Raw genomic sequence first — 15,084 nt, forward strand, 5'->3', positions numbered from 1 at the left:
ATTTAATACCTTTAGTTACTTCACAGATCTGGATTAATTAAGTGAAATATAATCAAGTGTTAAATCAGATTTTAGTTCCACCTGGAGTAAATCCACAAGCTACCCTGCAGTATACAAAGTCATTCAAACTAGCTGCACCTTTACCAGCTTTGAGAACACTTTCATGATCAATCATTATAAAACATATCATATATATTATTCTGAAATGGACCAATCTGCACAATGACTACTTTTACTGTCGCTACTTTCACTATATTTTGATGATAATACTTTTCTACTTTTACTTGAGGAACATTTTGAATGCAGGACTTTTACTGTAACAGAGTATTCCTACACTCTGGGACTATTACTTTTAGTCAATTACAAGATCTGAGTACTTCTACTTTTACTCAAGTACAAGACCTGAGTACTTCTACTTTTACTCTAGTACAAGATCTGTGTGCTTCTACTTTTACTCAAGTACAAGACCTGAGTGCTTCTACTTTTACTCAAGTACAAGACCTGAGTGCTTCTACTTTTACTCAAGTACAAGATTTGAGTACTTCTACTTTTACTCTAGTACAAGATCTGTGTGCTTCTACTTTTACTCAAGTACAAGACCTGAGTGCTTCTACTTTTACTCAAGTACAAGATTTGAGTACTTCTACTTTTACTCTAGTACAAGACCTGAGTACTTCTACTTTTACTCAAGTACAAGATCTGAGTACTTCTACTTTTACTCAAGTACAATATATATATACTTATACCACCTCTGTTTATAGCCTATGAAAAAAACTATTAGAAATAGAAGGCTAAAGCTAACGTTAGCAGATAGTGACAATGTATGCTAGCTAGCTAGCTCAACGATTCCTTAAATAATATTGCCACAGAAAAACTTTTCAGTTCACATCACGCTCTGCCGCTCCAACAGGGAGCTCTGCTCTGAACACCTGAACGGCCCGTTCTAACGGCTGTTCACCAGCGGTCCAGTCTGTGCCACAGTGACTCCGGACGCACAGTTAATATTAACGAACGCACCCATAGGTAATATAGCTGCTGAAGCTAGACCATCATCTCGGAGCAGCAGAGCCTTATTATACATCCATGAGCAGAGCCGACAGGCAGGAAGACTCGAGCACACAGCTCGTACGTCATTATAATATATAAGAAAAGAACACCATGGATGTCATGATGGCACATAACAGCTCACGGCCGCAGATTACTCCGGGTCCCAGCCCCCCCCATACCCCAAAAATATTTGTATTGCAGATCTACATGAATCACACAAACGACTTATTTTGGATTCAAAACGGCGAATTTCGCCGAAATTTGACAAGTTTGCATCACTGAACATAGACAGAGCACAACTGAAACATAACATCTGAGATGTAACAACATATTACACTTTTCGGGGATGCTTGGGATGTGAGGAGTGAGGGACACGGCTTAGAACGGGCGTGTCACCTGGCAGGACAGGAGAGTGTGTGCACCAGTCTGCCTTGATCTATGAATTAATGTCCGTGACACTCACTGCTGCCCACAGCTGTTTTATAGAAGGAAATTCCTTCACTTCATGAAAGTGTTTTAACCACACACACCTCTACTACACACACATGACGGGTGTTATTTTCCCCATAAGGAACAAGTCGCTGCAAATTATCCCGCTTATTACACGGCCACATTCTCAACAAAGTAACGACATGACTCCCAATATTAATTGAAATGCTTTTATGAATTTAGAAAATGTTTTTATTGATTTAAAAAATAGTTGTATGTATTGATTTAAAAAATAGTTGTATGTATTGATTTAAATTGACATGCATCCGCTAAGAAAAATAGTCCGTTGTTACCGTTTTTTAAACAGTCTGAATGAAACGGCAGCTCTCAGCTGTGTATTTACACAACTAATGGCCCATCAACCACAGCTCTCTCCCCCCCTCCCCCCTTGATCTTTCTTCTCCAGCAGCTAAATTAACGGTAGGTTACTCTGAGTGACAAGCTTACAGTTAGACACAACACTGTCATTGCAAGTGACCCTCAGTTAGTTGACTTTTATGTTCAACTGCTAAATTCGTTACTGATAAAAAAAAGGGCTTCTACTGTACCTAATTACCTTAACACTAGAATCGCCAGAGGTTTTTGTATAGGCCTACCTAAACCCGTCAAATCCCGCTATTAGAATGCAATTTTTAACAACATAGGGTGCTACATAACACACTTTCAGGAAAAGTCACGGACTGGGAGACTTTAATATTTTATTGAAAAAAAGTTACATTGCACACACACAACACACATCACACAAATTGACCCGATTGGCGGTTCTAGTGTTAAATAAACTCACTAATTAATGAAACCAGTTCAATACGCATTATTCTTATTCTTATCATTCTTTATGAGCGCAGAAATAGTCTTAAAATCAGATCTGTTTTTTAAATGAAATCTGACGGCAGGCAGTTAGCTCTGATCACCTATGATAAATGCGCCGAACCTAATCGCTGGCCATTCAGCCACAGACACTGTTCGAAATGGGGGTGAGCTAGGGGGAGCTTGGCTCCCCCGAAGAGGGAGGGAGCTCCCCTGAAAGCTGACTTTGAGATAAATAGGGGGAGCCCAAAACAGTCGTGCATATTTGTGTCACACAGATTAGAAATGTTGAGTTTCTGTAAATAACAGTTCTTGAAATAAATAATAGTTATTGTTCATTACAGTTTCTGAATGTTTGTTTTATATTTGTGAATATGTCTGGGTGTTGCCATCTGTACGTGGCGGCGCTGCATTCTTACTTACGTTGCTATGGTTATGGCGGTGATGCCGGCGCGGTATTTGAAATGTTCATATTGATATATTTTTTTTAACTCTGGCTGTGTAATAAAAAAATATGGCAAAACGAAAACAGCCAAGCGTCACAGCTTTTGGATTCACAAGCAAAGAAGCGAAGGAGTCTAAAAATGACAACGTGAACGGAAAACAACTTTTAGTTGGCCGGCTGTAAGCGGCGTTAGGGTCGAGCTTGACAGCTCCAAACCGAGGGAGAGGCCTGCCGATGCGGAGCCTGAAGAGGCTTCAACAACGGCCACATCCGCCGGCATAGTGACACCGTCTGTATTAGTAGAAGAGTGTTTTTATAGCAATTGATCGCATCCGCGCTGCTGCGCCAGTCAACAGAGCGTGCGTGTGACATATTTAGTAGCAGGATGTGCTCTGAAAAATAGGGCTCCCCGAAAGCAAATGGGTAATTCGAAAACTGTATACAAATCAAACTGTAGACAGTGTGAAAGCACCTATTGTTTTAAATAATGGTCGGAATGTGACCTGTGAGCCTTCTGAATTACCGTGGGACAGCACATTCTAAACTAAAATGTTCAATCAATAAAGTAACATCTTATCTTATCTTAATAATATCTTCATATTAATAATAAATCATACAGTATGTGTCCGAAAGGGAGCAGGAGGAAGCAAACACAAAAATATACTGCATATTAAAGCAAACGATTGTAAAGGTTAAAGTATGAGCATAACAAATAAAGAAGTGTAATGTAAACATTTACATTATGATTATTTAATATATAAAGACTATATATTATTGAATTACAAGATTAGATATACTTTAGTTGATCTAAAATATTTATGTGTTCAAATGCTCTTCAAAACACAACTGAAATTCCATGAAACTTGTCTTTCTGTATTTGTGAATGAAGCGCCATCTCCTGGTTAAAACCTGAAATTGAAAATCTGGCAACGCCCTCTTGGAAAATAGTGGGAGGGCTTAACATTCCTCTATACTGGTATTTGGCAGGTAGTAGGCAGGAAGCTGTAAGCTGGAGTCCGAAATTCAGTGCTACATCTGTAAAAGCAGCTACAGAGACCATTCAGCTATTAACATATTCAGCTTTTTCTGCATTTTCAGCGAAGTTCAGCAACAAATGTACGCAGCTTACAGCATTTGCACGCATTTCCTGCCCGAAATTTGTATCTCACACATTATCGTATCTTTTCATTTTTCTGTAATTTTATTACAGAAAAATGTTGTTTGTTTTTAATCTGTAAAGCCCACTGGGACAAACGTGTTTTGTGATAATGGGCTTTGATTGAATTTAGATTAAAGCATGTAAACATATAATATTTGGAGCTTTTAGTATTGCTTTCATTGCAGCAGACATCTATTCTTTATGTACCCCATATGTATCCTCTAAACCAGTGCTTCTCAAAGTGTGGTCCGCGGACCACTGGTGGTCCATGAGTATATTGGTAACATTTCACATTTAAAATAAAAAAAATAATTTAAGTTTTCCCCACTCTCGTGGGAATATCTCCACAATGGAGCAAGGTTAAGTTTCACTCTCATGATATAGCCCAGCGCAACACCTTCGTCACACATGTTGCCACTTGTTTGTACCATTTTCAGGCGATTTGTAATCTGTTCTAGAAAAACGATGTGTTTTTTGATATTCGTGGAGTTAGGTGGTCCGCGAGTGTTTTTTTATTGGTTAAGTGGTCCTTGGTATGAAAAAGTTTGAGAAACACTGCTCTAAACTGTGTTGCTTCCTCTGGTTCTATTCCTTCTTCCCTCAGACACCATGCTGAAACACCTGCAGTCTGCAGATGCCTGTCGGAGCTTCTCTGAGTTTCGCCAGGAGGCCAGTATGTTGCACTCTCTGCTGCATCCCTGCATCGTCTCTCTGCTGGGCATCAGCATCCACCCCCTGTGCTTCGCATTGCAGTTAGCCCCCCTGGGCAGCCTTAACACTGTGCTGGAGGAGAAGCGCAAAGGCATGGAGAAGGAACTGCATCATGTGATTATCTCCTGAAGTTGATCTTATAACCTGTTGCTATGTTAATAGTGGAACATGATCGTTATGTTTTCCCCTTGTAGGCTCCAGATACATGCCCCTCGGTCACATGATAACCTTTAGAGTAGCCTATCAGATTGCCACAGGACTGGCATACCTTCACAGGAAGAGCATCATCTTCTGTGACCTCAAATCTGACAACATCCTGGTGTGGTCTCTGGAGGTCTGTGAATGGGTTACATACATGTTATTTTGGTTACATGTCTTCATTATGTATTAACATTATTTATGTGTTAAGATAGTCACAGCTTATTTTACTTGGTGTGCTTGCTGTCAGTGTCCAACAGAGATTGTCAAGACAGGGACAGGCATTCAAAATGCTTTCATTAGAAACTTGAATCATATGACCAATTTCTGTTTTCTTAGAAAACAAACAGTTGTTTGTGTATCTTCTTCCAGGTTCAAGATCCGGTTAACATTAAACTTTCTGACTATGGTATTTCTCGACAAACCTTCCATGAGGGAGCCTTGGGGGTCGAGGGCACGCCGGGTTACCAGGCTCCTGAGATCCGACCGGGCATCGTATACGATGAGAAGGTACTGAACTTAATCTGCTTCATTAGATGTGTGAAGCAGTACAGTAGGAAAAGGAACAGTATGGCTGCTGATGTCTGCCAAAACAAAACGAGAAGACTCATGTAAGGTAGATACTATAGACAGGGGTGCACATAACCCAGGTACGCATGTGTGGCAACATCTGAAATGCGTAACATCACTTGTGTCACTGCGCGCCTTTGCGTACCTGATAGGTCATCAAAACAAAACACATATTTCGTCTACACGTGATTATTGTCAACACTCAGTGCAGTAAACTATTAGATATGTCCAGAAAACTAAAATACATTAAGCAGCCACTTTGGCGTTTTGTTCCCTGCAAAAAATCTTCAGACTTTCTTGGACTGATTGAACTGAGAGCTGGCCGAGCCGCAGGCCATAACCGACGGACCTGTGAAGCTTTACAGGAGGCAGAGGCTTAGATCACTGGACGACAGATTTGGCCTCCTGATTGGCCGGCTAGGTTTATACAACTTCAGTGTGTGAACGCTCGCGTATCATTGATGAGAGTAGTACCCATAGAGTCCCGTAGAGGGCTCCATCTGTGCTTATAGAACTAGGGTTACAATACGTAACCCCCTGATCCTTCAACTTGGCCTCAGCAAATGCAAGGACTTCACAGTTTTGGCAACACGTTTTGGAGAAAGCAAATGGGAGGCTTAACCAGGGACAGGGAGGTGCATCTGCAGCATCTTCATCATCTAGCATGCAAGAAGTGTAAATAGAGGACAGTGAAGGAGACACTGAGGAGGACAGTGAGGAAGACTGCAGCATCTCTTCATCATCTACCATGCAAGAAGTGTAAATAGAGGACAGTGAAGGAGACACTGAGGAGGACAGTGAGGGAGACTGCACTTATTAACACCACGCTTCGTGTGGGGTGAGTACCAAACGCTGTCTCCTGGTACTCATCTGAGTAATTCACCCAAAAAGTTATGTGGACCCCTGACTATAGGTACTCCCCTTACGCAGCGTCCACACGGCGTTGTGCGTTGAAGCTTGCCGGTGGGCATGTCTGAAACTCGACCAACAACCAATCACATGATCTCCCGCCCCGGACACACAAGCACGCAGTTTGATTGGCTAGAGCTTGTACTGGCATATGATTTAATTGTCTGACGCTTCCGTCGAAGCTTCAAAAGTTGAACATTGCTCAACTTTTGAAGCGAGCAAAGCGACGGAACCACAATGTAGTCCGGCCAAGCGTGACGTCACCCCATTCAAAGTGAACGGGCAGAAGCGCTGAAGCTTCAACGCATGCCGCCGTGTGGACGGGCCGTGACTCACCTGTTGTCCTGTGTATCTGTCAAACATAGCAAATCATTATTACATTTTATATTTCTACAGTTAATAAAATATACTATGAATATAATCTCAGGATCCTCCATATTGCCTTGGAATTTTTCGGGACAAGTATGTATGGTGTTTTTGTTTTCCCCAATTCAATATGATAGTATTTCCCCCAAAACTCACACAGAACAGAAACCCATGGGTCAGTGAGGATTGTTTTTCGTTTCAGCAACCTAACTCTGATCCTGACCTTGATGTGCCTGTTTTGTCTCTTCTCATCACTGCACACAGGTGGACATGTTCTCCTATGGTATGGTGCTGTATGAGCTGCTGTCTGGGCAGAGGCCACTGCTGGGACACCACCAGCTTCAGATCGCAAAGAAGCTCTCCAAAGGCATCCGGCCGCTGCTGGGCAGCCCAGAGGAGGTCCAGTTCTGCTGCCTCCACAGCCTGCTGACTGAGTGCTGGGACACCAAGCCTGAGAAGGTGCGTCTCCCAGCTTCTTTATTTGTATTGATTTATTATTGATTTTGTATTGATTTATCAAAAACTCACTTGTTTTCCCGTTGCTCTGCTCTGTATGAAATGGACATTACCAACATAATAAGAAAGTCTATTCCACCCTCACACAGACCCAGGGTAAGGGTCAGGTGGACTCTTGTGGGGTATCATGTTCTCTTTAAATGGTACAGTGTGTGCCACATTTATGTGATACACGCTCCCAGTTAACACTGTTAACTGTGTGTGTGTGTGTGTGTGTGTGTGTGTGTGTGTGTGTGTGTGTGTGTGTGTGTGTGTGTGTGTGTGTGTGTGTGTGTGTGTGTGTGTGTGTGTGTGTGTGTGTGTGTGTGTGTGTGTGTGTGTGTGTGTGTGTGTGTGTGTGTGTGTGTGTGTGTGTGTGTGTGTGTGTGTGTGTGTGTGTGTGTGTGTGTGTGTAGAGGCCGGTGGCCCTGCAGTGTGTGAAACGGATGCAGGAGCCCAGCTTCCCCTGCCTCCGGTACCTCCTGCTGGCCGGCAGCCACTCGCAGCTCTTCCTCTCACCGCTGCAGGGACACAGCGCTGTGTTCTGGGATGGAGACAAGGACAGCAGGTGTGTTTCAGACCTTTAGTCGGATAACTTCTTCCTTCAATGCTGTGCGCATAAAGTACATAACAACTGTTATTTATTATTTTCTATCCTTTTTAAAATGCAACATCTTGTCACAAAAGAATGTGGGATTTTGTCACCTAACAATGTCAGAAAGAGAAAGTAGACAAATGAATAGGGATGTAACGATACCAAAAACTCACGGTACGATAATATCGCGATAACAAGTCCACTGTACGGTATTTATCGCGAAAATAAAAATGTTAAAACATTTTTTTTCTCGGAAAATGTTTCTTTATTACATAATAAATCTGATTTGTACAGCATTTTAGTAGGATAGCAGTATTTTAAAGTGTCAAAAACAAAGTGACAGTAACAGACTGGAACAAGAAAACCAGTGTTTTTGTACCTACTAGTACTACCAAAAAAAGTAGGCATTTTCTTTGTGTCACAAATAAACAAGGACATTTAATAATCAGACCCTGCAATAAAATAAATCAAGTTTCACTTTAGTTTTTCAAGGAACTCAACTCAAACTCACTAGTCACTCACTCAGCATCATCAGAAAGGTTTTATTATGAGAATATCCACATTTCCAGGTATTTATAAGCTGGGATGTTTGGGCATTTACAATATCCCCTGCTCTGGAAAAAACGTTTTCGCTTGGTACTGATGTTGCTGGGACACCAGTGGTCGCGTTAACCGAATATTTTATTTAACAATGACGGAAAAATCTGAAAGCAGTCTGTCATTTTTGACAGATTAGAACAAACTCGGAACAGCGCCATCGTTTCCCCGCAGCGAGGCTCTGGTGTTATACCGTGTTATGCATGCCCTCCAAAAGGAAATGATATAGTTTCCAAACCGTACTTTGCCGTACAGATCAATACATGTCTGGGAGGTTTTGCTTTACGCTGTGCGCGCTCCCGCGAGGTGCATGCACACACGGCATAACAGCGTGCTCTCTCGTGAACTGTTCAGACCCGACGGGTAATAAGGGATTATGACGGATATTTTACGATCCTGTCTGTCAAAAATGACGGACAGCGAAAAAGTCTAACGCCACCTCAGTGGGACGGAGAGATGTGCTTTGGCCATGGGTGACAGCAGTGGGTCAAACTGTGCATGGTCTCTCCACCACTTCAAAAACAATACAGTTTTTGCCAAGAAGGTGAGGCTTATTGACAGGGCGAGATATAAATATACTGTTGGTACTTGTCAATGTCTCTAGGTGTGTAAATGTAGCCCTGTAAATACGATGTCCTTTTGTGTTATCTATTGTTTTATGTTCATGTTGTAACCTACTTGCTGCCATGTTGGACAGGTCTCTCTTGAAAAAGAGATCGATGATCTCAATGGGAACACCTGGTTAAATAAAGGTTTAAAAAAAAAATCGCGGTAGGATTTTTAAATCGCAGTAGGTTTTGTCAGTCTCACGACGGTATTGGGACGTTTATTTACCGCGATACCGCGATATTCAGTATATCGTTACATCCCTACAAATGAATAATCTTAATTTATGATGCCCCTTTATTCACAGAATGCCTAAACACAAACACCCAAAACACATGTTCAAAAATCATATGCATCCATAGAAAAATAGATAATTTAGTTATAAGTTGCTAACCCGGATTTATCCATATTCTTAATGTGATATTAAATGCAGCACAGACAACATGGGCTTATATATTTCATAAAAACATTGAAAGCTGTAGCCTACAGTAGGCTATATTCATATATATTGGAAATCCAGCTTCTGCCTGCTTGATTTTTTTCTATTCTCTTTGACTTGTTTTCGTCACGTTTTGATTTTCTTTTTAAGCCAAAACTGTTTTCACACAGTGTGGTTGAATACATTTCATGTGTACAATACATTTGCCAAAAAAAGTACCGTGAAGTAACCAAAATGAACAAAGTATTTTACAAACTCTGCAGCCGAATGTTGCTGGAGAGTGTTAATAGCTTGTGGGTATGCTTCAAACACTAAGCCCCCCTTGTAAGTGTAATTTTGGTATTGGGCTATTTAAATACAATTTGATTTATTGTCCACGCACGTTCTAGCTGCGCTTCGGTTTTTACACCGTTTTTTCTTTAAACCCTGCACACACGAAACTAACTCACACTCACAAGATCGTTATTTTCTTTTGTTGTGGACAGCACCTGGATAACCAGCGGTGCATCTGATCACTGCTCAGGTTGGCAGGGGCATTTCCACACCAACTCTGTGTATTGCTGTGTGTGTTGTGCAGGAGCTACAGTGTGGTGAATGTGGAGAAGGGGCAGATGGAAGTGAAGAGGATGAGCTGTGCAGGCAGCAGGGTCAGCTGTCAGATGAAGATGGGTAACATTCTATGGATGGCCACTGAGGTACACACCACCTTTTTCTGCTTTATTTATATTTATATTTCACAGTACTAGTGACCTCGCCATGCTCCTGGGGGGGGGGGGGGACTCGCTCTCAATGTTTGGATGAACCACAATAGCATGGCTTCTCGGGATCTGTAACACTGAGACACTCTGGAACCAGAGTGCTCCGCCTGGTGCTTAAGTCAATCATCTTTTGAGAGTTTGTTTTCTTGTGAAAGGTTTTTAATGAAAGAGGCCAGAATGCTTTTTAGTGTTTGCGATCGAAGAGTCATCGTGTTCTCTCAATTATTTACAACATATATTAAAATGCTTTCAACCATGCGGGTCATGAATGTGTCAGTGCAGCGAATATTTGTGAACCATAAGTGTGGGTAGTAGATTTCTAAGCTTGCTTACAGCCAGCTGTATCGCCCAGCTTAAGACTTTATGCTAAGCTAGTCCAACCAGCTGTATTCTGAACACAAAGATAGATATTCATTTGAACATCTTAAAGTCTTGAAAGTATGTTTATTATTGTGTAACAGGAGCAGGAGATTTTCATCTACAGTCTGAAGGATATGTGTCCGCTCAGCCAGCCCCAGAAACACTTTTCCTGTCCAGCCATCATCACCTGCCTGCTCCCTGTTCCAGCCCAAGAACAGGTCACACGCATGCATGCATGCACGCACGCACACAAATAATTAAATGGCCGTGTGACGTGCACATCTTTCATGTTATAGAAATAAGCCGCTTATAAATGTTCATATTACCAGATAACGTCAAATTATCTTCAGGCTAACACTGCCACAGTTTGGTTCTACACCGCGTCATGAATAGTCCAAAGAGGTGCACAGCCTGTAAAACGTGATGATTATTAAAATGTGAACGTCCTGGTCTGTTCAGAGTCTGGCCAGAGTGTTTGCGGGGATGTCTGACGGCCTGGTGGCAGTGTACAGCCTGCTGGAGGACCTCCCTCTGGAGGGGGAGACCTACCTGTGCTCACACACCCTCAACAGGACGCTGTTCTCCCTGAAGGACTCGGACCCCAGGCAGAGGCCCTACCCAGTCAGCAGCATGGTGCTGGTCAGTAGGGGATCCCAGGTGGGTGCAGGGAACTTCTGAGGAGTCCCTAAAAGGTAGCTTCAAAATAAACACTCTCTCCTGAGGATCTCTCCGTCTCCAACACTGTCCCTTTCCGTTGTTCCTCAGTTATGGCTCTCCAATGGTCCAGGCGTGCTGGTCATTGACTGTCTGAGTCTTCAGGCTGTTCGAAGGCTCGATCCCTACAGCCCGCCGTCCTCCATTGTATCCATGACAACAAGCTTCAGCCTATGGGGAGAGGAGGCGGTGTGGACACTGGACGACCACGCCAACACACTGCTGCTCTACCACGCCACCTCCTACCAGCTCTGTGCCCACTACAGGTGACGATTGCTCTGCTGAAGATTCATTTTTATATTGACAGTACTGTTAATGCAGGGGCGGATCTACAGGGGGGCAAAGGGCGGCAGATGCCCCTCACTGTAGAGCCTTGCCCCCCCAGCTGCCCCCCTAACTTTTGTGTCCCTAAAAATGTACTTGTAGAAACAAACCTACACTATGTCCACAAGCTTATCAAGCAACGAAACAAGCAGTACATTCATTAAAAGTGAATCATTTTAAATATCATCTTAGGCCCGTTAAAAACGCAGCTACGGCCCTGCATTCAACTGTGGAGCAACGTTCACACAGACCGCGGCTCATACAGCTGCAGAGAGACCGAGCTGTCCCAGCACCTGAAGGTGGATCAGCTTCCCCTGGGAGCATCTCCACTTCGACTAGTTTTGTTTTTACTAAAGACAATAGCTCGAAATAAAATATTAATAAAACGTTCCTGTTTGAATCGATAACGTTTAACAGACGGTCGCTGTTTTGTGTACTTTTCCCACTTTAGTTCCGATATAGTTCCGAAAATGTGCGTTCACACCAAAACAATCCGGAACTAGAAATTAGTTAATGAGAACCTTTTCAGATTACTTTTAGAATAATTTTGGAATGCTTTATTTTTCCACAACAGATGGGTACGTTTTGGTAAACAGGAGACACTTATTTTACTGTTTTAATGGCTTATCAAGAACTCAAACACAACATCTTGGTGTCATTCTGGACAGCTCCCTCTCATCTGCACCCCACATAAAAAACATCACCCGGACTGCATTCTTTGTACTGTCTTAAAACCTTTCCTTGGAATATGTTATGAATTGTAAGGCGTCCTTAGGTGCTTTGAAAGGCGCCCCTAAATAGAATGAATTATCATTATTATTTATTATCTGAAACGATGTAATAACTTTTAAAACTGTTTCCAGTCACTTGCCCCATGCATTCAGCAGCAGCAGGCCATTCACTTTGATTCGATCCCGTTATGAAATGTCATAATTTCGACAATAAATAGATGCTACATAAACGTTACCTTGCACATTTTATCTAAACATTTCCATTTCTAACTTTCAATATATTTTAAAAGAGATCTCTCTCTCTCACTTGCGTGCGGGGGCGGGGCCTCACAGACATGCTGCATCTCTCTCTCGCTCACAGACATGCTGCAGCGCTGTGCAGTGTGCACACAGTTCTGCCGGTAATGAATATTACATTTTGTGAGGAAACTTTTCCACCAATAATTCCAATAAGTATTCCAAAATGTATTCACTTCAGGTTTACGAAAGTAACTGTAATCAGATTACTCGTTTTTCAAATGTAACGCCAGCTGAATACAGTTAGCCTACTTGATTTGTGTATTCTGATTACGTAACACCGTTAGATGTATTCCGTTACAACCCAACCCTGCTTCTAGGCTACTGTCCCGCAGCTCCTACCTCTCTGTTGGACTCTGTCGCAGCGGGGCTACTGCTGTGGTGCGGAGGAGCGCATTAACCAGACTCTTCACAAGGAAGTGCAGTTGTGACGCACCTAGGCTCCTTCAGCTTCATAAACGGACGCAAAGAGCTTTCAACTGATTGCAATGTATTCCCATCGGCGGCGGTAATTGACGCTCACGGAAGCACCGCTTCCATTTATGTTGGCAGCTCTTAAAGGCAATGTGAACGTCCATTCCCATTGGATAACGCAGAATTGTACACCTGGAAGTAAGTATTCTCCTTATTGTCGATTGATTTGACAGTGATATCTCCACTACTCATCAACTCAAAAACACCAGATTACCTTTGTTAATTAAACAACATTTATAGGTTTAAATTGTGTACAATGCTTTTGTGTTTTTCCCCTTCGATTCTGAGAAACAACTTGTTTTCTCTGAAATGTGGAGCGCCAAAGAGACTACAGTACCCACAATCCCCAGCAATTGTTGTGACGACGCATGTCCGCTTTGACAAACCTCGTGATAAGTCAACAAGCTCTGTGATTGGATGAAACATAAATTCATACAAAAAAAGTCCAACCCTGTCTCCTAAAAATTACGTTCCCACAGAACCAAACTGCATTCTCAATTACGTTTAACTAGAAACGTATTTTCTCCCACGTTACGTTTGTTATGAACGTATCTCAAATACGTTTATTTTCTACATATCTTTGCCATGTAATGTCTTGCTTATAATAATGACATTAGTCATTTATAAATATCATTTTAGAGCGCACATTTGAAATCAAGAATCAGGCTCGATATATGGTTAAATTAAAATCAGTAGGCGAGGCTGTAATTTCGCTAGCTGTTACTCTCATGAGCGAGGCAGAAAATAATAGTTTTAACATGCCAAAAAGCTGCTGTGTCGTTTGCACCTCAAACATTAAAACAAATCCAGAGTTACGTGTTTCTGTACTTCCTCTAAGAAGAAAGGACAGTAAAAGAAGATCTCTGTGGCTTCAGGCTTGATCACCATTCAAATGACAGCGTTGGTTCCCCCAAAAGTGGGCGGGGCTGTAACTTGACGTAGATTTTACTCTCATCTATTATTCAAAAGCATAAGAAAAACAACGTAAATTACATGCCAGTGTTTTATCTTTTTATTACTTATATTTGTATACTTTAATTGCTCTGAGTTATACCTGAAGCAAATTATGTTTCTGAAGATGTGTTGTCAATTCCACCCTTCAATGTAGCATAAATGTGAACTCTCATTACAGGAACAATACCGGAAACAGACGTAGGAAAGATCCTCAGCTCGCTGATTTGGATGTTTTAGCCGCAATGCACGTTTTTAAAGATATTACTGATTTTCTTTGAATATAAGAATGTAAATACTGAGTTGAGAGAATAGTCAGGGGATTTGGGTGATGGGAGACACATCTATGGAATCACAATTTCAATAGCTTACCATTAAATGACGGATATACCTTTCTGTCTGTGATGTTTTACAAATCAGATATTAATGTGTAGAAGTAAAACATGAGAAATAGTATAGCAACATGCTGTACAATTATGTAAAAACATGAATAAAACTACACATCTTCAGATGTTATATATACATAAGTGTCCTACACTAATAATAACAAGTTATTATTAGTATGCTGTGTGTACCTTGTGTGCACCGCCTAGTAGTTAAAGCACGTTATTGAATTATATTTGTTGAATAATGTTATTTTTGTTGAATAATGTTATTTTTGTTGAATAATGTTATTTGATGAAAAATATATTAATAGTACATACTTTCATAGGGGGAAAGTAGAAGGTCAATGATAGAAATATAGAATATAAAAAAAATCAAGAAGATACTATAAGTGATCTCTACAATAAAACAGTTTAGTGCTGGATGTACAAAGATATTAATAGGAGGAGGTGCAAAACAGACAAACGAACTAAACTTTTATTAACACATTAAAGAATACTTAAGGTTAATGTCTTCTTTCAAATAAGAAAAAAGCTTTGGGAGTATCTCTCTACAGATAAATATTAAGCCTGACAAATTACTTAACGTCTAATGTATTGCTTTCCTGCAATGTTAACTATGTTGAAGCACTTATTTTAACTGATATTATACACATTAA

The 15,084-nt window shown here is 41.3% G+C and overlaps 2 protein-coding genes across 3 annotated transcripts in view; one reads left to right on the forward strand and one right to left on the reverse strand.

Moving 5' to 3' along the window:
- The window catches only part of lrrk1 (leucine-rich repeat kinase 1), a 186,442-nt gene that overhangs the window by 98,225 nt on the left and 73,133 nt on the right, over positions 1 to 15,084 (forward strand). For both annotated transcript variants that reach the window (XM_079663356.1, XM_079663357.1), the window contains exons 27-35: positions 4,552 to 4,749; positions 4,853 to 4,992; positions 5,229 to 5,366; positions 6,966 to 7,160; positions 7,613 to 7,764; positions 10,011 to 10,128; positions 10,653 to 10,769; positions 11,011 to 11,208; positions 11,317 to 11,531. In XM_079663356.1, coding sequence (XP_079519482.1) covers positions 4,552 to 4,749; positions 4,853 to 4,992; positions 5,229 to 5,366; positions 6,966 to 7,160; positions 7,613 to 7,764; positions 10,011 to 10,128; positions 10,653 to 10,769; positions 11,011 to 11,208; positions 11,317 to 11,531 — 1,471 coding nt within the window. The remainder of the gene's footprint in view (positions 1 to 4,551; positions 4,750 to 4,852; positions 4,993 to 5,228; positions 5,367 to 6,965; positions 7,161 to 7,612; positions 7,765 to 10,010; positions 10,129 to 10,652; positions 10,770 to 11,010; positions 11,209 to 11,316; positions 11,532 to 15,084) is intronic.
- The window catches only part of LOC307028389 (uncharacterized protein), a 361,942-nt gene that overhangs the window by 73,292 nt on the left and 273,566 nt on the right, over positions 1 to 15,084 (reverse strand). The gene's annotated exons all lie outside the window — the stretch shown is intronic.

This window comes from Notothenia rossii (assembly GCF_949606895.1).
Source record: "Notothenia rossii genome assembly, chromosome: 2".
NCBI lineage: Eukaryota > Metazoa > Chordata > Actinopteri > Perciformes > Nototheniidae > Notothenia > Notothenia rossii.